Source organism: Zootoca vivipara, chromosome 16, assembly GCF_963506605.1.
Source record: "Zootoca vivipara chromosome 16, rZooViv1.1, whole genome shotgun sequence".
Classification (NCBI taxonomy): domain Eukaryota; kingdom Metazoa; phylum Chordata; class Lepidosauria; order Squamata; family Lacertidae; genus Zootoca; species Zootoca vivipara.
The window spans coordinates 24,213,025-24,240,132 of NC_083291.1; the positions used below are offsets into that span (position 1 = coordinate 24,213,025).

The 27,108-nt window shown below is 43.7% G+C and overlaps 1 protein-coding gene across 1 annotated transcript; it reads right to left on the reverse strand.

The window, feature by feature from the left end:
- Nucleotides 1-316: 316 nt before the first annotated feature.
- Nucleotides 317-26,868, reverse strand: MELK (maternal embryonic leucine zipper kinase). The gene is made up of 18 exons (XM_035141028.2): nt 26,753-26,868; nt 23,928-24,022; nt 22,991-23,076; nt 22,541-22,657; nt 20,537-20,680; nt 19,635-19,703; nt 18,041-18,133; nt 16,786-16,884; nt 14,359-14,427; nt 12,809-12,907; nt 11,022-11,108; nt 7,763-7,894; nt 6,547-6,678; nt 5,194-5,395; nt 4,232-4,328; nt 3,596-3,764; nt 2,197-2,300; nt 317-651 (listed from the first exon to the last, which is right to left on the reverse strand). Exons 2-18 carry the CDS (start codon nt 23,989-23,991, stop codon nt 474-476), a joined length of 1,941 nt encoding a protein of 646 aa, XP_034996919.1. The 5' UTR covers nt 23,992-24,022; nt 26,753-26,868; the 3' UTR covers nt 317-473.
- Between the last annotated feature and the right edge of the window lie 240 nt (nt 26,869-27,108).

The window sequence follows — 27,108 nt, forward strand, 5'->3', positions numbered from 1 at the left end:
ACGAGGTTCATGAATGAATGACAATTATAAATTTATTAGAGATGTTGAACAGAAAGAAAATTTGAACTTTGAAACATAGCTGTGGCCCTGTTTAGCCATTTCAGTAAATACAGCTTGAATTTCTAATTCATTTCCTGTTAAGTGATAAAACAGAATTGGAACACTTTACCTCTTTCCAAATGAGAGACAGGACGCTGGTCACAAAACCGTTTGAGAAGTTGCATTTGCCAAGTCGCAGTTCAGAGTTCACAATCATTCAAAGAAACAATTAATGTACAAAAAGCACATGATTAAAGAAAAAGAAACAAAGGCAGATAATGACATGGGAGGTCAATGTTTATTCACAAAGGAGGTCCTATTTAAAAACAAAAAAATACTAGTCCTTGGGTTGGATTAGGCAAGCTTACTAACAACTAAAACGAACATGGCTTTGGTTGGTTAAAGCTGTCCATGTTCTCACAGTGAACCAAGAGTTATAGCTTGCAGCTACATAGGATATCTTCCACTAGTCTTTTGTAGACCCATGCGTCTCCCTTCAGCCGCTGCCTCCGAATGCCCACTCCTTCAGGTTTGCTTAGTTGGCAAACTTCCAGCTCAAACTGCATTGTCACTTTGCCAAAGTCTGACTGGGTCTGGCACTTCAGTTTATAGCTGTGTAAGACAAAGGAAAGGTGGAATTAGTTCAGGTACTTACAAGTCAGGGATTGCAGGGGAAATAATTCCAGTGACAAGAGCCAACTTCTGCACACGATATACTGGGCAGCCAGTACATTCAGTCGGTAGAATAAAGTGGGAAAGGTTTTTTCTAAGATGTGGAGATTAGAGCTGGGCAGTATTACAAGTAACTGTCGGAAACCGGTCTGATGGTCAAACTACGATACCAGTTTCAGACTTTTTGAGCAGGCGATACATTGCAGCTTCCTGGCTACCACCAGCACAGCCCACCTCATTCTATTCTGCCTGCCTGCCTGCACTGTGCTGACGGTAGCCAAGAAGCCGCAATGTATTGGCCAGCTAAAATTGCCTTGATCAGCCGAGAAGAGGGCAGTTTAAGGAAGCCTGCTTCTCATCTGATCAAGCCCCCCGCCTCTGGCTCCCATGAGTAGAAGGGCAGGATGGTGGTGTCAGAGCTTGTTTTAACTGCTCTGCTGAGGGGCGGGCAGGTGCGCAGCCAGCTGCAGCTCAGTGGAACAATTTAAAGAAGCCCCCTTGGGGTAGGTGGGAAGCTGCCTGCCCCTCAGCTGCCTGCCCCATTTAGCTCCTGCTTGCGGGAGCCAGAGTGGTATGGGGGCTTGCAACTTCAGACAACATGATATATCAGTACATCACGATATTTAGCTGCTGATATATCACAATGTTGAAAAGCAGGTATTGCCCAGTCCTAGTGGAGATACAGGTGGGGAGCTCTATGCACTGAATGCATCCATCCACCCTTAGAAAAGGAACCGTCCCTGACTTTCTAGCTCTTTATGCAGGAAAGCCACCCCCCCACAAGGGGGCACTAATATGCCACCCGACTGTGGAGCAGGGAGATAGCATTTTGACTTAGTTCTGCTGATTCTGTCGACCTGATGCTCAGTGTTTTATCAGGCAGCTCATAAGACAATCCAGAAGAGGAAGGTATTGATTTACAAGACGTGACATTGATTGTGGCCCTTTGAGTGTGACACTTCTCCACTTGAGGTTATTAAGGCTGCTTACATTCGTTTGATCAGTAACTGACGCAGTTAATGATCAATCAAGATGGGGACCAGGCCTTTAAAAAAGATAAAAGAAAAATGGTGCTACGAGACAAAGGTACTCATATTTTAAAAATTGACTGTGATGTGTCCTTTAGAAAGATATCAAGAAAATGTTATTTCTGCCAAGTGGTTGTTTGCACTCATTAAATAAACTGCAACTTGGTTTGGGGAGAAATAAACCATGAGTGCAGGTCTGGGTGACAAGCCAAACCATGGCTCGCTTCCCAGCAGCAGAAGCAGGGAAGAGCTAAGTACATGTAATTTCAGCAGGGTGCCAACTAACTGCTCGTTCACATTAAACCATAGTTAAAATAAAACTATGGTTTAGTGCAACATGCAAACCAGGCCACAATTATAATGTAGAATGAGCAAGATAGCAGCTTGTTAGAGGATTGAGGAGAAATTATCTGATAAAGGTACCAGACTGAAATAAGGAATGACTATTTACACTTACCCCTTCTGTACAAATTCAACTTGTTTTTTGGGAAGGATTGCAATTATTTCCTTCAACAGCTCATCTGGATTTAATAAGTTTGTTGTAGTCACGTTGTAATGAGCCTAGAGAACAACACATTTGGTGCACGTTTAGGACACAATTCTGCATTTCACGTTCAAACACCAGCTACATTTCAGAAAAAAATGGGAAGGTGAGGATGAGAAAGATGTTATGAGTCTTAACAGTCCATGGCTTTGACTTAATGGCAGAGCATCTGCTTTGTACACAGAAGATCCGAGATTCAATCCATGTCTGGGTAGGGCTGGGAGAGATCACCATCTGAGATCCTGGAGAGTCACTGCCAATCAAAGCAGCCTATCCTGAGCTGCGTAGACGGACCAATGGTCTGGCTTGGTATAAGGCCGTTTCCTCTGCTTCAAAACGTTGTTCTTTGCTACATAAGTGCCATTCAAAGTACTGGAAGAACCATTCTTCCCAGCATGTTTAGTAGGCTTTAACTAGGCATAAGGCCTTAAGGTTCTCTTTTGTTTAAATTCAATGTTTCATGCCAGAGTTTTATGCACAAAAGTCCATAGACATTTGTTTGACATTCCCAACACCTGCAAGAAAGCCCCATTCAAATGATTTCTATGAACCCGAGGCCTCGCTTTACTGAAATAAAGTTTCTTACTGTTCTAACCATAATCATATTTGCTGCCATTTGCACCTTGAACTTTAAAAGTGAAAGAGCCCAGAAGTTTTAATCCATGACATGAAATCCCCTGCAAGCATCACAGAACTGGCACCTTCTTGCCTACTACTTGTTAGGGATGACATTTAGGCCTTTGTCAGTTTTTTGTGTGGCCTGGATCAGACAGGCTACATGGCAAGAGTCATTTAGTAAAACAAGGGTATTCAGCTGTAGCTGAATCTCTGCAACCAAATTCCAAAAGTTGATAGTTGCTAAAGCTGACCATCCTTTGGACTTAAATCTGCAAGAAACCCTCCAAATTTTCAGCAACGAGAAAGCTTACTGGACTGTGAATTAAGTGTAGCACAAAAAACAAAGTTTTTCATTAGTGTTGGGGGCACACTTGAAAAGCTTGGAAGACAAGGCAACTCAGTCTAGGATGTCATGTGCAGATGGTGTTTAAGCATTACACAGTGGCTGCTCCAAGTTTGCACACTGCAGAGATGGATACTAGTTTTTTTTCCCCCAGTTAGCTATTCCAGGATGAGAAACCACTTTATTAGACTTTAAAAAACAACCACCACAATGTCTCCAGTACAGTGAGGGCTTGCTGCTTGGGGAATTATAGCCATAGATCTCCATAGCCCAGACAGGCATGTATGCTTACTGATACATCACTGGTAGTTTCATCAGTAAAAGAATTTCCAGGTAATTCAGCAAACTTACCTTTAATTTCCTTGGACCATCTTTGGTTGAGCCTCTCTTTTTGTTTGGTGTAAGCATTGTAATAACTTTATCCAAGCCTCTTTCAAGGCTCCCAAAAACCTTGGTTCCTTTTCTCTTCTGACCACTTTCAAAATGAGCTTGGTTCAAGTCCACTTCCACTGAGCGACACCTGTCATGTTCAGAGATAGCAAGTGCACAGTTGTTTTCAGTGGCTGGGATTGACAGTTTTTAGATACATCAGGTAAAAAAGGTCTTTCAACTTCTGCTCTTTTGTGGGGGCGGAGGGAAGGAAAAGGAGAGAAAGGGGAAACTGACAAAATACATGGCTAAAAGGACCTGCTGCACAACAGTAATTTGGGATTTTGAGAGCGAGTTGTATATATGCTCCAATTCTCTAGGGGCACAAGAGTGAATTTTAATTATGGAAAACAGGAATGCATCCAAGACTACTGAAGTGTGTAATGTAAGATTTTTTTTCTGCAGCTTTTTAATATTTGTTGGTAAATGTAGGAACGGATTTAAATAGGTTATAACAGAGCAAACAGATGCCATTGCAAAAAGCTTTCCCCCATCAATACAAGGATTAAGATTGTACAATAGACTACCTGAATATGCTCAAGTTAACCGGACATTTACCTTCTCTCAGGGCTAATGACTCCGGCTTCTAATTCACCCGGTTTTGTAGAAGATGGTAGCTTAACTGGGGTCTCACTGGTGGCTGCTTGACTTCTCTCTGCAAGAAGCACCACCCAATTTTGAGTCTATTTAGAAAGATGCCTTATCAGCCCTTCTTAGTCCCATGCTTAATCCCATATTTTCTTAGTTTGGTAGAAAAACATAGCCACTCTTGAGTATCCTCCCCCCCCCTGCAAAATCAGTTTGTACATAAATGCAAGGCTCTTCCCCTAACCAAACAGCCTGGAAAGGACCAAGCATTCTCAGTGGGCCCCCCAGAAGGAAATACCCCACTCCTCCCCCCAAGAGGAATACTGAATGGGATATAAGCCACAGATCAGAGCAGAGGGTGGATTTTAAAAGAGATTTGAAGGAAGAGATTCTAAACAGAAACAAGAAGTAGCTTTCAACAGCCTAATACTTATGAATACAGTGAAATACTTTTTTTTAAAGCAGTTATGGAAATACCTTGAGCAAACTGTTACAGAATAAAGAGCTATCCTACCCACCCACCCACGTCTGCACAGTGGGCCTCGTTAAATAGTACCGTCAGTAAGATAACTGATTAATTAGGACTTGCTGCTCATGCCCCCTTGAAATACCCCTCCCAGAAAGGATAGGTGCAGAAGTGCTGTTTTGTTATTTGGCCTAGAAGCAAGATAACCTAGAGCAACAACTGGACACAGGACAAGTGCTCCAATACACCAAGCAGGAGGTCTCGAACACAACAATTCCACACACTGCACTGTCAGATGTTAACCTGTAGTTACTGCCTCGAGCCCCACCCTCCAATCTAGTATTTGTTTCATGTAAACTGCTTAGAGTTTTGGAAAATAAGTGGTAAATCCTGTCCAGTAAAAAATAAATAGTATTTGTTAACAGTTTTCTGTTTCCAGCAGCAATCCCTTATTTCCAAGCCATACCTTCAGGTAGAAATGCACGATTTGGCGTTGTAAGCACTCTCTTCTCTCTTGGTGTCTTTGGAGGAGGAAGAACAAATGGCTCTGGCTTTGCTGTAGAACAAGCACCAGAGTTTTCTTTGTTGGCATACTTCTTTGAGGCTCTTCTCCTTGGCACAGGAAGCAGAGGTGATGTGAACTCTCCACCATCCAGGAACAACTGAGGCTTTTCAAAAGATAATATTTTGAGGAAGGAAACCTATTTTTCCCACCCCATACAAGTCACATGTGCAGATCAGTACACTGTTCACAGCAGGCCACGACCCAAGCCATCACAGGTATGTTGGCAACTTATTGTCTTCATTAGACAATTAGGCAGGATTATCTGTATCTGCTGTATGTTAAATGATCCAGTTTCTCTCAATCCATTTGACTTTTACACAGAGGCACACATGTCTTCTCTCACTTTTTGCAAGAAGAAACAGAAATGTTCAACTATTGCTACAAGGGGTGTATCTGATCACATCTTGTAACTGATTAGTAGAGAATGAGCAGGATCGTTGCCTGTATTCTCCATCAAACCAACACTATTCCAGACCTTTGCCAATGCCAAGTTGTTCACACCCAATTCAAGCATTGGTTAAGGTTTTTATTTGACTCATCTTGTCACTATTTGCACTCCTGCCATGAATAGCCCTGCAACGCATCACTCAAGTTATGTAACTTCCAGTTACATCATGCTAATGTTAGCCTAACAATTTGGTCTCCACCTAGACACTGACTAGGCCACACCTGCTTAAGTTCAACAATGCTAAGGCATCAGATGCTCCCCAACAAACTATGGAAACTGCCTTATACTGAGCCATCTAGCTCAGTACGGTATACATCAGAGACAGAGCCAACATTGTGCTCTCCAGATGTTGCAGGCTACAGCGCCCTTCACCTCCAAGCACTGGCTGTAGTGATTCAGGCTGATGGGACACATCCACAACATCTGGAGGGTGCCACATTGGCTACCCCTAGCCTAGACTCACTGGCAGCAAGACACTAGGGTTTCAGGCAGGACTGTTTCTCAGCTCCACCTGGAGATGCCAGGAATTGCACTTGGGACTCTGTACACACAGCATAAGCTCTACTATTGAACTACCTCCTTCCTTACTGGAACCAGATACCACCCATGCTAAATATGCTTTTTCTTCTCTCATGGTCTACAGAAGTAGGACATACCTAACTGATAGCAATCCCCACCTCTCACAGTATCTCAGGCACAAGCCGTTTTAGGTAAACCACAACCTCTAAGCCAATGCCAACATTAGAAACATCAGAGGCAGGCATAATTTTAAAAAATCTATCATTTAGTTAATAAGTACAAGATACCTGCTTTGTTTTGGGTGTATTGCAAACAGGCTGAGATTCCTCACAACAGGCTAGGAATTCCATGGATCCAAACCCACATGCCATTTCATTCCCATCTAGATTCCCATCGTAAGACAGGGCCTTTTTGAAAACCTGTTCAAAGAGGTATAGTTCATTTCATTAAATGAGTGCACTTTCAGAACCCTTCTCAGTTAATTCTAAATGTCTCAAAGACATTACAAAAATAATAATCCAGCCTTTTGGGTACCCGCACTTCTTTGTTTCAGTGAGGTTAACGGAAAAGCTCAGTGAACAACGAGCATGCCATGATGAATTGATTAACAAGTTCCTGTGGTTCAACGTTAAGCTGTCTTCCTACCACGTGGTCATTCTGGAGAGAGGGATGACTCCTCCCCTTGGAGGGGAGGCAAAAGGCTTCAGAGGACCTTGTCTGATCCTCTGACAAGGCACCATCCGTATTAGGAATGTCCTTCAGCAGCATCTGGCAAATCATAGCATTCAAGCCTGCCTTGGCCCCACTGTAATGAAGGCTTGGACAATACAGCCTGCTTCAAAGAGGAAACGACACTTTGCGTTTGGAGGGTTCTGTGGCTAAAACCCATTTTATTTTTGATACTTCTGTCACACCCTTCCTTTCAAAAGGTCGTAACCACTCAGATAGCACTGGCAAGCAACCTCCCATCCATGCAGGCAGAGATTTGCTTAGATTTAAACATAGGGATATCCTGGGCCTTCAGTCCCTTCTCTGGGTTCCAGCTCTAGAGAATTGCCATGAGCTGTCTCCAACGTAACAGTGACCCAACTGACCTCAACTGGAAGTTAGTGTTGTCAGCCCCATGCTGTGGAACACTCTTTTAGGAGAGGTTCATCAAGCACCCTCACTTTTGACTTTCATCTATCGAAGGCACTTCATTCTAAACCTTTGTAGCCATCTTTTGATTTTTTGACTACCCAGTCACTTTAATTATTATTTGTATTGTTTTGAATTTTGTTTTATGTTTTAACATTGCATACCCTCCTGGTATGTTATGATATGGGGTGTAAAAATATTTTCATAAATAAATAGTTCACTCTATAGTTGAAACTTCATTATACTACTTGCTGCCAGGTCAAAACACCCAGCAAAGGCTTGTTTAGCTGCACCGTTCATTCGGGTGGGGAATGAAAACACAGCAAGCTTTAGGAGCAAGACAGCGACAAAATAGGCATCACACACCTTCTGTTCTCTGGATGGAGTGATGCTAGCACCTTCTGCCATTACGTTTGGAATCCTTAGACGAACAGGTTTACCATGTGCTTTCTTTGATTGAAGCAAAAGGTATGTTGCAGTCACATGATCATATTTCCACTAAGAAGACAAATAGATCTGGGTTACTTTCTCAGCCATCTTCTTGAAAAGCAGGGGACAGTGGAGGGTGGACACACCTAAAACCACAGCCATTCCAGAAAAGCTTAAACTCCATATAGTCTGAGTATTTTTTTTTACCCCACCTTTTAAAAAAACAGCTTACTGTAACTTTGTGTTCAGCACAGAATTTTTGTAAACTTTCCCTTCCAAATATAGTCAAAGGGTTTTTACACAAGAGAACATAAAAGGCATGTTGTTACTGGTACTATCATATCAAAAAGTTTATCTGTGCAGAACCCAAGGACACAGATTTTTAAAAAGGAAAAATTGGAGAAAAGGCAAGGGAGTCTTATGCTAAGTGAAGGGAATCTTGCAGTGCCAAATGATGGAATAAGGAAGCAACTAGAAAGATTTCAGAACATACTTTCCTCAAAAAGCACCAGAAAAGGCTGCTCAGCCAATGCATTCTCCTTCCCACACTTCAAAATCCCCCTCCTCTTTTTTTCTTGAAGGGAAGGAGATGCCAGAGTTCTGAATATATAGGCTAGTTCTAAAACAATTTAGGTTTATACATCTCTTGCTTTTGCCTTTTCAACAACTTGGGGGGGGGCTTTAAAAAAATCCTAGCCATGTTCATGCCCATCTGAAATAAGTTTAGCAATTTAGATTCAAAACTCCATTAATTCTGTCTCCCCCCCTTATGATCACAGATTTCTGTGAAATTCACCTTCTGCTTCAAACCTCTACTGCATTAATTTTATAATTGTAGAACAGTCCGCACTTTCGAGTCAATGTGCCATGAAATATGCAAATTCTTACCATGAAATAAGCAGTTGATTGCCATGAAGATGCTGCCTGAGCAGCAACAATTTAGGTTTGCAAGTTCTTAAGAGATGCAAAACGCAAGAATTTCTACTTACAACTGGTGAAGTCTATTGACGAGGATATTTGCAAGAAACCAATTGCTTATATCAGTGGCTCTGAACTGTGTTAAGGGAAATCCTGCGGTTCCCTCAGAAGCCTATCAGGTTCCTCAGCGGGATCAGTGATGAGAACAATTCCCTGAAGAGTCAGATTATTGCCCCCCAACATTTATTTCAGGCAATGTAGATGTTGGAAATTGCTAGAGTATGTTCTGAGAGATGCCAAAGAGCACACCCATCACCCTTTGTGAACCAACTGGCCTGGCCAGGTACCTAGCATCCTCTGCAATATGGATTTCATGGCTGATATGGAAAACATTCTTTTAATAGTAAATAACTTGGGGACCCAGGTGGCGCTGTGGTTAAACCACTGAGCCTAGGGCTTGCTGATCAGAAGGTCGGCGGTTCGAATCCCTGTTACGGGGTGAGCTCCCGTTGCTTGGTCCCAGCTCCTGCCAACCTAGCAGTTCGAAAGCACGTCAAAATGCAAGTAGATAAATAGGTACCACTACAGCAGGAAGGTAAACGGCGTTTCCATGTGCTGCTCTGGTTTGCCAGAAGCGGCCTTGTCATGCTGGCCACATGACCTCGAAGCTATACGCCGGCTCCCTCGGCCAATAATGCGAGATGAGCAACCCCAGAGTCAGTCACGACTGGACCTAATGGTCAGGGGTCCCTTTACCTTTTTAACTTGAAGATAGCCAACTTAAGCCAGTGGTTCAAAGATCAGATTTAATCAGATTAAATTCTAAATCAAAGATATAATTTGGTGTACAGTACACGGAATGTGAATACCTGCAATTTATCATTAATTTCTGTGTATGCTCCATTGCAGAAGCATATAAAAGGCACCTCTTCAGACAGGTTTGCTGCTGCTGCTGGCTAGCAGAACTGCAAATTTGTTGATCTGACCAAAAAAGTACCAGCAAGAAACTTATTCCAAGTATTTGTATGTTAGTGTCATAAACAAAACTCAAACAATGAGGTTAAAAATACACATTTTCCAGGCGTCCCAATGCATCCAATTCTTGAATGAGTTCTCCAGATGGAAACATGACATAAGGAATGTTACTTCTGTTCATAGCCAACATATCAAGTTATGTCCTTCTGTAGAGTTCCAGTTTTTATCTTCATGGAACTCTGTCGCTCCAAAGAAGCTTGTTCAGAAAAGTATGTGTCTGGCAAATGATTCTGGTCATGTTTAAGATATAAACTTGGGTTCCTGCAGCAAGTATCTCATAGGCCAGAGCCTAGTTTTGTGACAGGCTGAAACTAGGGGCTGATTCTGGCAAAGGTAGACAAAGGTAGAACAGGCTAGAGGCAGGTGACATGTTCAGAAGATAGCCATGAGACAAAGGCAGGTTAGATATGAAATTCCAGACAGGGCCGTCTTAAGCACCTCTGGTGCCCTGGCGCGACGGATCCCTCCGGTGCCCCCCCCCGCCCCGTTTCCCAGCGCAACGGGTGGGCAGGCGCAGCGCAGCTGCAGAGGGCGCTGCTGTGCGGCGGGTGGGCGGGCTCAGTGCGCAGCGCTACTGCCGAGGGCGCTGCTGCGCGGAAGAGCGGTCGGGCAGGCGCAGCTGCGATGCGCCCCCTGGTGGGCCGGCGCTGTGGCGCCCTGCGCCACCCAGCCTGGCTGTAGGGCCGGACCCTGATTCCAGATGAGATGGGTGGTCTGTGCTATTAACACCCACAGATGAATACGGTAACTTTGGTTATAACTGGAAGTAAAAACAATAGAGAGAGCTAACCAAATCACATGGCCTTAGCAGGGTGAAAAGCTGCAGTTCAAGCAGATGCCACCATACAGGAGGCACTGCAGCACAGCAGAGACTGGGCAAATAATTAGTATGGGAGCTGTCCTGGTGGCTTAAGGTGTAAGGTGCCTGGACTCAGCTGCTCATGTCTCCCAGCACCTTACTATCTCAATATCGCCGCACAAGAGCCAAGAGTAAAGTCTTGAAAAACCCTAACCCTCTCCCAGCCCTTCACTGCAGTGGATGACTGGTAGCAGTGGGCCAATCTATTCGGTAACAGTTCTAAATTTAGAGTTTGAGGCAACTACAGCCACAGATGTATTAGAGGGCTTAAACTATGTAGTTCTAAAATAGAGATGTTAGTTTTGAGACACACTCTACAGAATTGAATATTAGATGTGTGAACAACTAAATCTCTCAGGAATTATTATTAAAGTCAAACATTACCTCTGAAATCATCTCTGCCATACTTTCTCTGCTACATTTGTGATACACCGAGAGTTCTGTTATGCAGTCTTCATCAAGACGTCCAAGCTGGGAGGGGAAAAGATGTTTAAATATTGGTGTTAAAGCTGCCATTACATCCACCCTCGTTTTTTAAAGACCTGCACACTATTGGCTCTTTCCCATCACACACTTTTCCATTGGATCACTAGGTCTACTCTTAACTGTCAGATCTCCAAAACATTTTGCTTTTAAGTATACCTGCCCCCGCATTTATTTACAGAATTTTGTTTGGGAAAAAATACCCAAGTGGTCTGTAATCCTTGATTGCAAAATACCCATAGGGAATCATTTACAGGACTACATAATAATGCATAGCATTATGTTGGTATCTATTAACATTAGTCATCTGCACACTTTAGAGCTGGAGATGGGGAGAGGATCCCCACTTAAAATGGTGATAAAATATAAATATTTGGAACAGGGCAAGCTTTTCTGAAGTCAAGATAATTTCCTATTAGTTTTTTGCAGCCCTGTTTTGTGTATTTTTCATAGTTCACTCAGCAGAATTGATATTGTGCCAGAGATGTTTAGATGTCGAGAGCTAGTATGTCTCAGCTTGTTCCTACAAGCAGTTATTTCTGGATTGAAACCAATTCTGAATGATCTCCTATTGTGCCTGGTGCTACAGCATACTGTTATTTTGCAGTCTGAGAGAGAAGAATTGAAACAAAATATGTTTAAGTACATGTAGCCAAGCATAAATAAAGGTAGAATGTTCTAGTATAGAGAAACAGTGACACTCAATGGGCAGTGGCCAGTGTGAATAATTTCGCCGGGCTCATCGCCTATATGCAAGCACAGCATCCACTAGATTTCAAATGGACCTGCTGCTTATTTGGCTACATAGAAAGGTCTCTACCCAACACTGTGGAGAGCCTCTGCTGGTCAGAACAAACAATGCCAGGCTAGATGGACAAATCAATCAGCTGCTTCCTATGTATGTATCAATGAACAGCTCTCTCCTATTGCAGGCCAGGCTTTCATTGGCTCAAGACACATCTGCAAAGGAAGATCCATTTCACTCCTGACTTAGAGTCAGGAATACGAAGGAAGAATTGCGAGCGCACTTATGCTTCTTCATTATTAGTTGTGGCTTGAAATTTCCTGCACCTGACATCAGGCATGGCATCAGAAGCAGAAGGTCAGTGTGGTTTGCGGGGAACAGACTGGTGGATCTAGCTAGGCCTAGGGGCCAGAAGGTCCCCACCACTGAGCTATATGCTCATGTGTTCAATGCTGAATTAATGAGGAAAAAAGGCAACAGCAATTCAGTTATATAATATGTATAAAATAATAATATGTCATCTCTCTCTCATTACTGCTGTCGGATTCCACCCAATTCAGGTTGTTTTGACACAGATACACATATATGGCTCACTGTTAAGTGTGTTGCACACACTCTTTAAAACTTCATAATGGTAGGCAAGTACAGAATAAAGGTGCAGCTTGCTCTTGAGCTCAGTCTAGAAACCCACAGGAGACTTGTATTAACCACTGGCGCAGACAGTACACACCATGCTTAGCAGCTGGCTGCATCATGCAAGAACACTGATTTCTTTCACTATAAGAATTCTGAACTCTTTTCAACACACAACACTCTGTGAAAGGCCTAGAAGCTTCAGTTTTGTGTTCAATTTAGGAGAGACACTTCACCTTGTTACCATTCTACATTAGCCTAGGTTCAGCTTTGTTATATTGCTCTTGTTCAGATGAATTTGTTTACTCACAGGGTATTTACTTTGCCACTGGACAGCAAATGAGTAGCCGTGCATGAGCCACGGGTGACTTAAGAGATGCTTAACCATAATCCGTTTCTTTGGGTCCACCTAGTGGGTAAGAGTAGAGGTGCATTTCAAGAAGCAGTTACTTTAATCACAATAAATAACTGTACCATATATTTTAGCAATCCTCTGCTATAAGGATGGAGCTGTGCAGTTAAGCAAAAGGCTAAACATAGTTTTTCCAGGACATTTCTGAAGGTTTTTCCTGAAAACTATCATGAAGTTCCTGTTCTGGATAACAGGAACAAACCATTCCATCAGCCCTGATTTCAGGGGTGTAATGTTCCATTCATTTGCTTTACTATTTAGAGTGTTAAAGGTAAAGGTAAAGGGACCCCTGACCATTAGGTCCAGTCGTGACCGACTCTGGGGTTGCGCGCTCATCTCGCATTATTGGCCGAGGGAGCCGGCGTATAGCTTCCAGGTCATGTGGCCAGCATGACAAAGCCGCTTCTGGCAAACCAGAGCAGCACATGGAAACACCGTTTACCTTCCCGCTGTAGCGGTTCCTATTTATCTACTTGCATTTTGACGTGCTTTCGAACTGCTAGGTTGGCAGGAGCTGGGACCAAGCAACGGGAGCTCACCCCGTCACAGGGATTCGAACCGCCGACCTTCTGATCAGCAAGCCCTAGGCTCAGTGGTTTAACCACAGCGCCACCTGGGTCCCACACATTTAGAGTGTTAAGAAACTGTAAAATGCTGTTAGTACCATTGTGATGTCTGAGTGAGGCACAATGATCAGTAACTTGCATCCCTGCAACAGGCAGGAAAGAGTCTGGTCACATCCATCTTAATTTCCCACTTTTGTTAAGCAGCTTGGGATTTCTCCCCTTTTTTAAAGACAAGGTGGGATGAAAGGAAGAACAGTAGTTGCTTTTTACTAGAGCGACTCAAGCTGAAACCTTCGTGTATTTCCCTCCTCTCTATATAATAAAGGTGCAACGCTATACGAAGTGACGAGACAAATTCATGGTGGATAGGGCTGCTGACAGCTATTAGTTATGATAGATGCAGCTTCCATAGGCAGCATGCCTCAAGGCCAGCTTGCATGCCCTAATGGTGGGCTTCTCAGAAGCATCTAACTGGCCACTGTGGAAAACGGAATGGACCCCTTTCAGGGCTCTGTGGAATTAAAACACCAACGTTTCTTAAATCACTGCTCCTATTAGAAGACCATTCCAGAGAAAAGAAGTGCTAGAAGTGGGGCAGAACGAGAATTCGCTTCCATAAGGTGTGGAGATGGCCACCAACTTGGATGAATCACATCTATGAAGGATAAGGCTATATAGGTCACTGACAATGGCTATGTTCTCCCACCACGGCCAGACTCAGGAAGCCTCTGAATACCTGTCACTGGGAATCAGGGGTTGGAAGAGTGCTGTTGCACTCAAGTCCTGCTTGTGGACTTTCCATAGACATCTGGTTGGTCACTGTAAGAACAGAATACTGAACCATTGGTCCATTGCTCTGGATTTTTCTTATGCTCTTATTACCTGCAGCATCTGGTGCAGCAGTAGTTCACTGGCAGGTGAGAGCCATTTTGGTGTCTCATATTTCCCCCTCTGTAGAGAAAATATTTTAGCATTAGTTCTAGTTGAATTAGTGGAACAACCATCACTTGAACCAATCAGAGTTTTCTGCCACCCTTCACAACCAAAATATAGGGTACGTTTTAGGTTTCAGGGTTGACCCTGAAAAGTAACAGCAGCACAGCCTGACCTCCAGTGGGCAAGTTGGTAGGAACATTAAATGGACCAATGTGGGTATCTACACAGCAGAAGATTTCACCCCCCACCCCCCCAGAAAATTAAGTATGGAACCTCTCATCTTTAGGAGAGTGAACTCAAAGAGCGTGAATGAAATTCAGTGTTAATAGCTAGTGTAATACCCAACTCTCCATATGATTGAAGCTTTCCACAGTCTGCATCATAGCACTCAATCATTGCAGACGTCACCTCACTGCACTGGAGGAGTCAAGGACATTATATTCTGCACATTTAGTGCCCAAATATAAATGTAGGCTACAGCTATAGTTTTTGATCAGCTGCTTTACTTCTCTAGCTTCTGATAAGTCAAATTTAAGAGGGCTGGAAGTGATTTTAATCTGTGGGCAGCACTCATCCATCTACTGAAGAGCAGATTGGAAACTACTGAAAGCTGTTCCTGAGAACTTACGTTTTATAAAGGAAATAGATTTTGCTTGATGACCAGGTAAGCGACAGAAGGACAATCCAAAGGCTCAAGACCCACAAAATATCTTGTAGTTTCAAGCCACAGACCAAGACACCTTAAAAAGATCTTAATCAATCCTTGTTTGTAGGCATTAGGGGGCCTTTCCCCTTCCTTCTCCCACCTAGTCATTTGGTGTGCATCATACATTCTTAGTCTAACCATCTATTTTTAAGAAACTTTTTACAATAGCCTCCGATATCTTAAGCTTACTGGAACCAAGCTCTGTGAGGATTTTAAGACCCTGTTTCCCTTATTGTTTTGGGGCAGGGATGGTGGCCCTCCAGAAGTTGCTGGACTACAGCTCCCATTATTCCTGGCTACTGGCCATGCTGGTTGGTGCTGATGGGAGCTGCAAAATCTGTGAAATGTTTAATCTCCTGCAGCTAGAAGATGTTGACTGCAGATTATCCGTAAAAGCCAGTTACATAGGAGTTTGTTTCAGAAGAAATCAAGAAGTGGCTACATAACTATAGTATGAGCCAGTGGTACACTGCATAATCTAACTTTATCTAGTATTAGCTCACATATTAGCTGCAAGTCAAGTTACAAGAGGCAGCTGGCTACCTAACCCAGGCCTTAGAATAGCCTACTTTCATTATAGCGCCAAATCAGGAAGCCCAAGTCCAGCACAGCACACTCAGACTGCCTTCTACAGAATCAAACCTGTGGACCATCAAGGCCAGTGCTGCCTACTTTAACTGGCAACAACTCTCCTGGTTCTCAAGCAGATGCCTCTCATCTGCTACCAGAGATTCTGGGACAGCACCTAGTCCTAGGACCTTCTGCATGCAGAGCATGTAGCAATTGAGGCTGAAGGTGTTGAGCAGAGTAAGAGGTTACCCCCTGCCTGGTGGCAGCACTAAGCAGAGTTGTGATCAAGTTAAGCACAGGCTATTGCCAAACATTAGGGCCATTTTGCAGGCACATGCTGGATTTACAGCCATGTATGATTAGGCCCAATTGATCGACACTGTGTGTCATGTTATAATTGCACAGGTTTCTTAGGTGCTGGCCTGATATGCTCCCCCCACCCACTAGCAAGCAATGGGGCGGGGGGGGGGGTGCTACAGAAGTCCTGTACCTTCTGTACTTCACAACTTGGGGAGAAAAATCACCACACCTCCAAGACTAATGCATACAGCATAAAAATAATTACACACCTGGCTAAGGTGCAGGAGAAGAAGTTGTCCTGGGCAGATTAAATCATGTGGGTGCTTACAACTGAATGAGTGCTTCTGCATGCCAAAGCTGCTGCCCTGGTCTCTTGCCATAAATGAGCACTTTTAGATTTCCTAAAAGGCTGACCAAAACACAATACAAGAGCCTGGGTGCCTTTCTGCTAAGATAGTGGATAGACTCTAATAGACTACAAGAATGTTTGGGTGGGGTGGGGTGGGGTGGGGTGGGGGACTTGAAGAAAGAACATAGCAGCATTTAAATGCCAAGATTATCCCAAGATGGGCCTTTTTAAAAAAAGCCACTGGAATATCTCAAAGGAGCATCCTTAGGCTTCCATGAGAATCAGCGAGATCAAGAGAACAAGTTTTAAGAGCTATGAAAGGGCTTCTTGCTATAAATCCCCCCAAATCCTGTTGGAAACAGGTCTCTCCCACAGTAACTGCTCAAGCATCCTCCCATGAGCGTGAAGACCCAAATCCTGAAAATAGTACATATTCCAGAATACATACCACTATTTTCTTGTAGAGCGCCATCACATTATCATCGTCAAATGGTAGAAATCCACAGAGCAGAGCAAACAAAAGCACCCCCATGCTCCAAATGTCAGCCTGGGATGACAAGCAGGTAAGTTATAAAAATATAGAGGTTAGTCACTTCGTGCACAAACATCCTACATAGCCCTAATACACAATAACAAACAAAGTGATGTTCACCTCAGAACAATATGGTAGGTACAGGCTATCAACTTTTGATGTTAACTGCCCAGCCCTTGGGGTCCACAGTGTCGCTGGCCACATTCACCTAGTGAGCACAAGCCCCAGTCTCTCACCCAACCATGAAGTTGGAGCCGTGATCACCCCTGCAGTTGTGTGGCACACCTTGCAAGCAAGCCCTACCCTACAGTCATGAACCCCATCTCCCTTGCAGCTCCAAGAGGTTTTCTTTGTGGGTGGGTGAGGAAGAGACAAAGGCTTGCATTCTGTGGTCCTGTGCCTTCAAAGCATTTCAGCAACAAGCCCCAGCCTTCGTCTCCAGCTTTCAATGTCCCCCCCCAAAGGATAGTGTAATTGCAGGGACAATGCTCATCCTAGCTGCAAGATGGGGAGAGGAGGTTAGTTTGGAGCAAAGTAAGGGATTGATTGCCTCACAATTTAAAAGAGGGTGAGGTCAAGAAGAAGCCTCTGCCCCTTGGGCACTAGCACCCATAAATTTCTCAGAACCCACCACTGAGTCATTGACAAAGGCAGACAACGGTGTGGACACTGCCACTCCTCTTATACTGCAAAAAACAGATTTAGCCTATCAGCAATGTATGCAATTAGAGGAGAGGTAGGGCACACAGCTTGTAGAGTGTTAAGACAAAGGTTCAAGACTGGCAGGAGAGGAAGGCTTTCCTCTTCCATTTGGAGGGTGCCCACATTGCCTACTCCATAAGGTAACAGAGGAAGATATTGCAGAAGAGGAATAAAAGATGCAACAGCACTGAAGGGATGACCAGAGACCAGGACCGCATCTTTGCAGAAGATGCTGAAAACAATATTATCCACATCACAGTTGTCATGTATGCCCCTTTAAAATTGCTCCAGCGAATTTAAAAGGACATTAAATTAAAAATGTAGTAGTTAAAAAAATAAAATAAAATAAAATTGCTCCAGCTTCAGAAAGTTAACAGACTTTGCTACATTTTACGCAGCGGCACCATTCTGTAAAGAAAATGTGTATGCAAGAGTCAATCGAGAAATGTTAAAGAATCTACTACAATACCTCTGAGCCAATGTAAGCTTTGCCCTGAATCAACTCTGGTGCTGCATAGGCTGGACTTCCACAGCAAGTACTTAGATGGTAATCCAGACCACCCTACAGCAAGAACAACATAGTAAGCTACATCTGCAACAGGATACATTTTGCATTTCACCTAGATATGCATGCAACTGACAGTGGGCATTGTCAGCCCGAAATATCTAAGATGTTAAAAGCAAAGTCGGATTGCTTCCCCAGTTCACAATGGGTTAAACCAACCTTTTTGAGTCCACGGCTCCCTTGACCAACTACATTCTTTCTGTGGCACCCCTGATATGTCACCCCTTGCCTGAAGAGCTGGCAGCCTTACACCCTTTTTCAAACACCCTCCCTTGTGGTGTGTTCCTTCAGCCTCCTCTCTTCTCCCCTCTTCTTGGGAGTCCTCTGGGCAGCAGTAGCTGCCGCCCCTTGTCTATGAGCTGCCCCCCTCCTGCCCCAAAGAGAGGTGCCTCCTCACACTCCCCCACAGGGGCCTGGGAAACACCCCCTGGCCAGCCCCAGAGGCTCCATTTGCCTGGCGAGCTTGTAGCCACATCTGCTGCTGTGCAGACCTTTGGGAGGCAGAGTCATGACAGGGCATCAGAGGAGGAAGCAAAGGAAAGAGGGACAGTGGCCAACGCCACCTGCGGCACCCCTGACTATCATTCAAGTAACCCCAGGGTGCCACGGCACACTGGTTGAAAAGCATTCTTTTCTTTCACCTTTCAGCCACTCTAAGTCACTATATATGTCAAGTTTGTTTGCCAACTGCAACTCTATGACACCCTAACCACCTTCTAACCCTGTTCCATTTTAACCTGCCAAAGTACTCAAACGTACTTAAATTCAATTTAGCACACATAGGGCCAGATAAAGAAAGGAAAGAGCTGTCTAATAACAAGCTTCTGTTCAGGACCCTGGGTTTCCAATCCTTTATCAACAGAAATTCAACAATCTGCTGAAGCCATCAGCCCAAATTTCTGTGATATTTACATGTTTAAACTCCTTCAGTATTGTACTGGGAAGAGCCACAATGTAGGAAAGAAGATAAATCAGGATACAGTCATACCTCGGGTTGCATGTTTTTGGGTTGTGGACCGCGCCGAACCTGGAAGTACCGGAATGGGTTACTTCTGGGTTTCGGCGCTCGCACATGCGCAGAAGCACAAAATGACATCACATGCGTGCGCAGAGGCGCTGAATCGCGTCACACGCGTGCACAGATGCAGTGCTGCGGGTTGTGAATGTGCCTCCTGCCCGAATCACGTTCGCAACCCGAGGTATGACTGTATATCATGGGGGAGCATGTCATCTGAACGCAAACCAAATCACATCACACCTTTCAGTATGAACCAAGTGAATGGCTGGGTTTCAGCATGCTCATGGCTGAGCAGAGCTATTTAAATTCAGCTTTAATCAGAAGGCATCTATGGAGCAGGAAGAAAAGACAGGAAACCTCTGACATGGTTTGGTTTGGAGATGAAACAGCAATCATCTCACCTTGATGACAGCAATAGTATCCCGTGTTTTCTAGTGCCATTGGCAAAATGGCGGAGTTCATTGCTTTGCACAAACTCACCAATGGTTTTGCACAGAGACCAAAGTCGATCAGCTTCAGGTTATGCTCAGCATCAATCAGCAAGTTTTCCTGACAAGAGAGATTGCATGCCAGAAGTAAATTTATACAGCAACCTTGTGCTGTAAATTGTTGACGAGGAGAAATCAAACTTCAGTCAAATTCCCAACCCTAAAAACATACATAGATAACAAAACCAGGGAAAACCAGCTGGTCTCTTAGCTAGACTGAGCTAGAGAAAGAACTGGAATAAAATCAAAATGAATCTTTATGAAGCTTGCACTAAAATCTCTATGACACTAATTACGCTGAGTGGGATTAGAGGCACAGAATGCTCAGATGCTCTGGGAACTAAGCTGTTCACAATGCAGCTTCTATAAGGGATGAGAAAGATGTCAGTTTGGCTGGCAGCTGATGCAGGTCTTGAGGAAACCAAGGCAAGTAAGAGCTAATCAAAAGAAGGGAAGGGCTGCATGTTCTGTGGAAAGGGAGAAGCCTAGTTCCTAAGTTTTAGTTAAGGGATGGTGGTTGAAGAAAGTGAAACAAAGTAGACAGTGCACCGTTTGCCAGAAGCAGTTGGGCAGGCAAAGCTTGGAGGACCATGGATTGTGGGCAAGGGAGCAACATCTCGCTAGGTGCAGAGCCTAGACTGTAGCAAGGAAGTTCTGCCAGCTGTGGCTTCAACCGTCACAATAGCACTGTGACATGTCAACCACAAAGGTGTGACAAGAAGGAAAGAGCAGTGGATATGATGGCAGTGAGGTCGAACGTGAGATACTGGGATTTTTGGCTGTGGGCTTCTTTCATGCAAAACAGAAAGAGCAGCCACCCCAGCAAACTATTTGGAGTCTGGAATACAGCTAGTTTATTCCTAAAGAAACTCTGCTTCAACCTTCCACACTTACTGGCTTAAGATCCCTGTGAGCATACCCTTGACTGTGTACGTATGCAATGGCAGCTACAATCTGGCGGAAAAAGATGCGCGCTTCCTCTTCTGCTAAGCGATCCTTAGCAATGATGTAATCAAAGAGCTCACCGCCAGGGCAGTACTGTAGTGAAAGCAGAAGGCAACAGTGTTTAAGAGGCACTGGGCTAATCTTTAAGCCAACAAAACAAGCTGATAAAAACTGTCAGGATCTAGAAACCAGGAAGCTGTCAAAGATACCAAATCAAGTTTTCATTTATGAAAAGGGCAAGTTTCTATCCTTCTTTTGATCCCTTGGGTTGGATGTTTAATACGCAGAAGGCCAATGTCTGTACAGTCATACCTCATGTTACGGCCGCTTCAGGTTACATGTTTTTGGGTTGCGGACCACGGGAAACCCAGAAGTACTGCAACAAGTTACTTCCGCCCTCACACATGCGCAGAAACGCCAAATCGCACCGGCGCCAATGCCATGCTTCAGGATGTGAACGCTGCGGGTTGCGGACGTGCCTCCATCACGGATTACGTCTGCAACCCAAGGTTCCACTGTATTTCCAGGCAGTTACTGTGTTCTCCAGTCCTAGCACAATGCAACCCACCACAGAGTAGCAGGTTCTGGAATAGAAGTCAGCAAGGGCTCCACAGGTAAGGAACACATTTCTGGGAGAATCCTATCAGTGACATGCATAGGTATGGTACACGCTTCCTGAATATACAAGAAGCAGATTATTGAAGGGCAATAATCTGTATATTCTTCTTGTATAGTCTTACAAAAAGGGCACAGCAAAAAAGCTCAAAAAGCTGTTTTTAGGGCAGGATGCAGCCCGTGGGGATCCCAGTTGCACCCCCACCCCTCCCCACAGCTGAGACCCAGTGAAGAATGTGTCTTCGGTACTTAGTTTTAGTCACTCAATATCCTTCCTGCTCCTCTTTCCCCTGCACATTTAACTCCTTCCTAATGTCAACTGCCTGCCTTTTCTGCACACAGGAAAAGAATTTTTGTTTGTATTTGTAAAATGCTATGTTGTGCAGTCAAGCAGGCTAACAAATCCATGTTTCTGTATTTGGTAGAACACCACTCTGGGCACTTTTAGTGCAATATCATTTTATATTGCCTTTATGGCATTTCATGTTTTCTTGTGTTTATATCTATTGTTGTACACCATCTTGATATTATACATGAGAAGTGACAATCAACTTTGCAGAATAAACCTGCAGAATACAGGTTTAGAGAGGAAATTTTCTATTGTGCCTGATTCTAGAACTCAATGACTGACGTTTTCATATTATTTATTTATTGAATTTATATACCACCCTATACCCAGAGTTCTCAGGGTGGTTCACAGAACAAAATCAAAATATAAAACCACAAAATATATAATCAAAATAAAAACAACACCCCCAACAAAAAAAAACGACAGTACATTTTAAAAGGGCATATGAACATAGGCAAGGAGAAAAGGCTGCTTGTATTGTATTAACATGCTGGAAGAGGGTTTTGCTTGGAGCTTACATGCATGCAGGTTGCTACCAAAACACAAGGCGGCATGATGAGACACTTTTGTCCCCATCCTGCTACTCTATGCCCCCAAGACTATAGGCACTTGATCCCTTCCCTAGACAAGTTACAGAGAAGAGGGAATTTCCAAGAAAAACTCTGGGCCAGCATTCTTGTTGGTTTGAACAGTGCCAAAAGACCAGTTGCGAACTAACCATGTTAGGTCGTATAGCTGCCACCACTCCTTAGTCCAACAGCTTGGGACAGGAGACCCTCAAAGCCTTAGACAACATTAAGATTTCAAGGAGTAAAGAGTTAAAAGTTCTGCCCCAAATGACAACATACCAAACGGCTCCCACTGTGAAGGACCAAGAGAAAGATCCTAAAGGATGCCAATAGTTACTGACAGGGACTATTTCAGGCTCCTGACATTTTAGCCTTAAGCAGCAAATATTTTAAAAAGCAGAATGAGGTTTCAAATCTTACCTCTAGAATCATGAATATCTTCTTTGGTGTCTCAATCACCTGGTATAACCGACAAATGTTCTGGTGGCTTAAGCTCTTCATGGCGTCAATTTCTGTTTTGACTCGAGGCAAATCATCCTAAGAGATGAAAGGTTTGTGGGATTTCCAGATAATGGCATGCCACAATAGAGAAACTTCCTCTAGATTTTCCCCGTCCCATTGTGTTCAATCATGCTTATGAGATTGTATTTTAAAAGCAACAAGTAAATGCCACTTTAAGGTCTGTTACAGAAACGCACTGTCCAGGTAGTGCTAACAGAACTCAACATAGTCCCAGAAGCTTTGATGCAGAGCTTGAAGTCTGAATTCCATTATGGCCACAAATGTACAGTTTCACACTAACAAGTTGTACGATTACAACCTTATTTGTACAAAGGAAACCCATCCTTTCCCAGCAAGAAAGTCACTCACCCCCAGAGACAGCTTGTCCATTATTTTTATTGCAACCTTTTCTCCGGTAAGTAGGTGACGAGCCAGTTTAACCTTTGCAAAACCACCTACAGTAAGGAAAGAAAAAAGGCAATGCTACAGATTTAACATTGGTGATCAACTCCTTGATAGAGATCTAGATCCCTACATGGTACCATCTCTGTTCTTTGTACTTTTGCCTCAAAACTCTCTGTGAAACCTTTGGCTTAACCCCTTATCTTCAACTGTAACATCCAACCTAAGTGCTAGATGCTTCTGAGTTAACATATACAGTATTTATATCTATACAGCATTTATTTATAAGCTCCTCATACAGCTCTTAACCCAGAGTACAGTCCCAAATGCTACCGCATCAAACTAGTGGGACTGACTTCTGCAATAGCGTGCTTAGATTTTGCAGTAAATCTGAAAAGAAAAGCAATATTAAATACTACCTCCCTTTAACAATCATCTAAATTGTTTTTAATTTTATTCATGTTGTGAGCTACTTTGGGGGACTCCCCTGCTTTTTGACCAAATAAATCTAATAAGCAAGCTAGATTTTCATAGCCCTTTATTTAGAGCAGCTTTTACAGTGGTACCTAGACTTACGAAGGTTTTGACTTACGAAGTCCGCAAACCCGGAAGTATTTTCGCCGCGCGCACGGTCTGCGCATGTGCAGAAGCGGCGCGCACGGTCTGCACATGTGCAGAAGCGGCGCGCACGGTCTGCACATGTGCAGAAGCGGCGCGCACGGTCTGCACATGTGCAGAAGCGGCGCGCACGGTCTGCGCATGCACAAAGTGCAAAATCACGCTTTGCGCATGCATCAAATGGACGCTTCGACTTACAAAGGATTCGACATCCGAAGAGCGCCGCGGAACGAATCGCCTTCATAAGTCGAGGTACCACTGTATTTGAAATCATCAAGGAGCATACCTGTACCAACAGTTTCGTGTAGTTCATAATACTTGAGTAGCTCCTCATAATCATCCATAGCCATGCTGAGAGGCAAGACTTTCTCCTTTAGGCACCTGGGAGAACAGAAAAGCGACCATTGATGCCAAAAAGGTCATAGCAGCAAAACACAAAACACTCACTATAAGTTCAATATAAATAACATTTACTTATTTATATTTTTAATTTTATGAACTATACCTTTCATTTAAACTGACTTTAGGGCAAATTCTACAAGCACTTTTAAATACTTGAATATATTACTAACATGTTATGTTTTTTTAAAAAAACACGTAAGATATACCTAATAAATACATTAGTCAATCTTTGTGAAAACTCACTACTAAAAAAAGAAGTGGCAGGGTGGGGGCAGGGGAGAAGGGAAAACCAGATGATTACCGGTGGGGATGGAAACAAGGCCTCTGGATCTCCTTGGCTGGACCAGACCTCCCTGTCAAATTTCTTCTTGATCTGTCAAATCAAAGTCAGCACGGCAGGCAATACTGCCTGCTTGAAATGGGCAAAACTAGCTCATTAGGTGGGGTAATTAATGTAGTGCCCTCCAGCTATGGACGAACTAACTCCCACCATCCCCAGCCATTGACTATACTGGCTGGGGTTGATGGGAGTTGTAGTCCAACACATCTGGAGAGCCCTACTCCTTGTTGGATCACCCCTGTCATAAGGCATAGTCCTGCTCATTTCCCAGTGGCATCACAATATACCCTTGGCTACCATCACCAAGCCTCCCTCCCCCAGCACACCACAGCCTGATGCTTCAAAAGAAAGCTTTTACTGTCTTCCTTTTTCTTCAGAATATCCCATACTATGGGGGACAGATTTATTCATCTTTGAATTGATGATACTCAGGAAAGGTAAGTAAGAATGACATGCTAGTTTCTCATTGTTTACATTAGGCTGCAACAGTTATTGTCTGCCTTCCAAGGAAGGTCATTTGTATTGCCTGATCCATTTCTTCCAACCTCTAAATGCTGAAAGAGTGATATAGAGGATAAATGTACCTTCATATCTCCTACCTCTCATCAAAGGGGGATACAAATGGCACATATTTGGCCTAACCTATTTCACCCCTATAAGTAATATACACAAGCCAAATGAAGGCATCATAGGAGTGGGGAGAAGCAGGATCACATGTGCTATTGCTGTCCTTGGCATTTATGTCTAGTCTCCCCCACCCCAATGATCTCTACCCTGCATTCACATACATCAAATCTGCAAATATACATACAGATCAACGTGCAAAAGGGTGTGATCTCACTCCCTGTCCCTGCACAGATTCTTGAACCCCAGATCTCACAATTAAATCCCCAATACAGAATAGATACAAGAATTCATGTTCAATTGGTTTCTGCTTCTTTGAGACTCATGCTTTACATTTCTCTACAAGCTTGCACAGAGAGCATAAAAAGCATCATCTAACTGAAGATCTGAGTTGCCAATATTTTATAGCCCATATTTTACATTGGCTCCTTAGCAGCAATGGAACCTCACCAACTTGGGGGAACAATCAAAGATACTTCTGCAGATGATCTCAGTGACCAAGCAGGAATATAAGGGTTCAGGCGATCCCCAAGGTATCCTGGATTCAAGTTGTTCAGGGCTTCATAAATAAATACAAAAACCATGAACCTAGCTCAGTAGCAGATAGGCAGCTGTTTTAACAATGACACCACATGTTCTTGTGATGCGAGCTCCATGATTGAGTGGGGATTTGAACCCTGAACTCCCAGGTCCTAGTCCAACACTCTGACCACTACACCACACTGGCTTCCTAGAGTACTTCTGCTATGGGGCAGCTATATAAATTAAGAAGGTAAATAAATATGGATAAAGCAAAATGTCACTTAGAAAAGGATCTGAAATATTTCCCTTGAAGCTTGGAATCTGTTTTATTCTGGATTGTTTCATTTAATGTTTTAATGTGTTGTAAACTATTCTGAGATTTCCCCCCCCCCTTAAAATATAAGGCGTTATAGAAATGAAATGAATAATAATAAAACTCAGGGGGGGGGGCAAACAACACACCAAACTGCTGTAAACTGTAGGCACTGTCCTGCCATATGCCTCATTAGTTGTTCTTGTTTCATCTGTACTCTGCCTTGAAGCTCACCGGGTGGCCTTGGACCAGTCACCATCTCTTAGCATGACCTACCTCACGGGGTTGTTGTGAGGATGAAATGGAGAGAACCATGTACACCACTTTGAGATCTTTGAAAGATAAAGGTGGTATATAAATGTAATAAAAAACTGAGTTCCTGTCAGGGGAAAAGGTGGGGTGTGTATATATATATATATATATATATATATATATATATATACAGTATATATACATATATGTACACACACAGCAATAATCAGTGCTTTTTTCTGAGGGTATGCATATACCCCTAAACATTTTGTGAATCTTTGTATTTTTGTCCATTTACTGTATTTATTTCTCCCGATTCGAACTATAAAATGGTGATTTTCTTGAGTCAAAATGAGAGTATCCCTAAACATTTTTTTGGGGGGGGGGAGAAGCACTGGTAATAATAACAACAACAACAACAACAACCCCCCTGCAATGCAGGAGGAGTCCTTCTGGTTAACAGCCAGAGGCAATAACTCGCTGAGCGTTTTGGGTTAAAACGCGCGTCAATTAAAATACGATGTTTTCCCCCTCACTAGCTAGTAAACGAAGGTCTGTCTGTCGGCTCGCCTTTTATCGAAGCCGCGGACCCCGCCCAACGCTCGCCCGAGGGAAAGGGCCCATCGAGCTCCATAGCGACTTAGCTCGCATTACTTACCAGGTTAAAATCACAGCAGCCACAAAACCCCACAGCCGCCTATCGCATCTGAGGCGAGAGCAACGGCGTCCCGGAGGCAGCCAAGGATTTAAAATTCCCGGACGGCGCCAGCACTTCCGCCCTCCATCCAAACAAACGCGGGGTTTTGGCCGGAAAAGGCGGACCTGGCCGAAAGGGCCCATGGGAGGAAGGTCAGAAGAACGCAAAAAGACGGGGGGGATGTCGGCCGTTGGTCCGCCATGATGGGTGTTCCACGGGTTGTGTTTTTTTTTAAAAGGGGGGGGTGAGCCTTTTTTTAGTTTATTTACTGATGTAGTTTTGGGCATCGCTTGAGTTTCTTGTAAAACAGAAGCTTT

What these genes read in the sequence shown, in the direction of transcription:
- MELK (XM_035141028.2), bottom strand. Translation starts at nt 23,991, where the DNA reads ATGGCTATGGATGATTATGAGGAGCTACTCAAGTATTATGAACTACAC. An exon ending in TGCTGCACCAGATGCTGCAG is followed by an intron (nt 12,908 to 14,358) that starts GTAATAAGAGCA and finishes CTTACCCACTAG; the next exon opens with GTGGACCCAAAGAAACGGAT. An exon ending in GTCATTAGCCCTGAGAGAAG is followed by an intron (nt 3,765 to 4,231) that starts GTAAATGTCCGG and finishes TGAACATGACAG; the next exon opens with GTGTCGCTCAGTGGAAGTGG.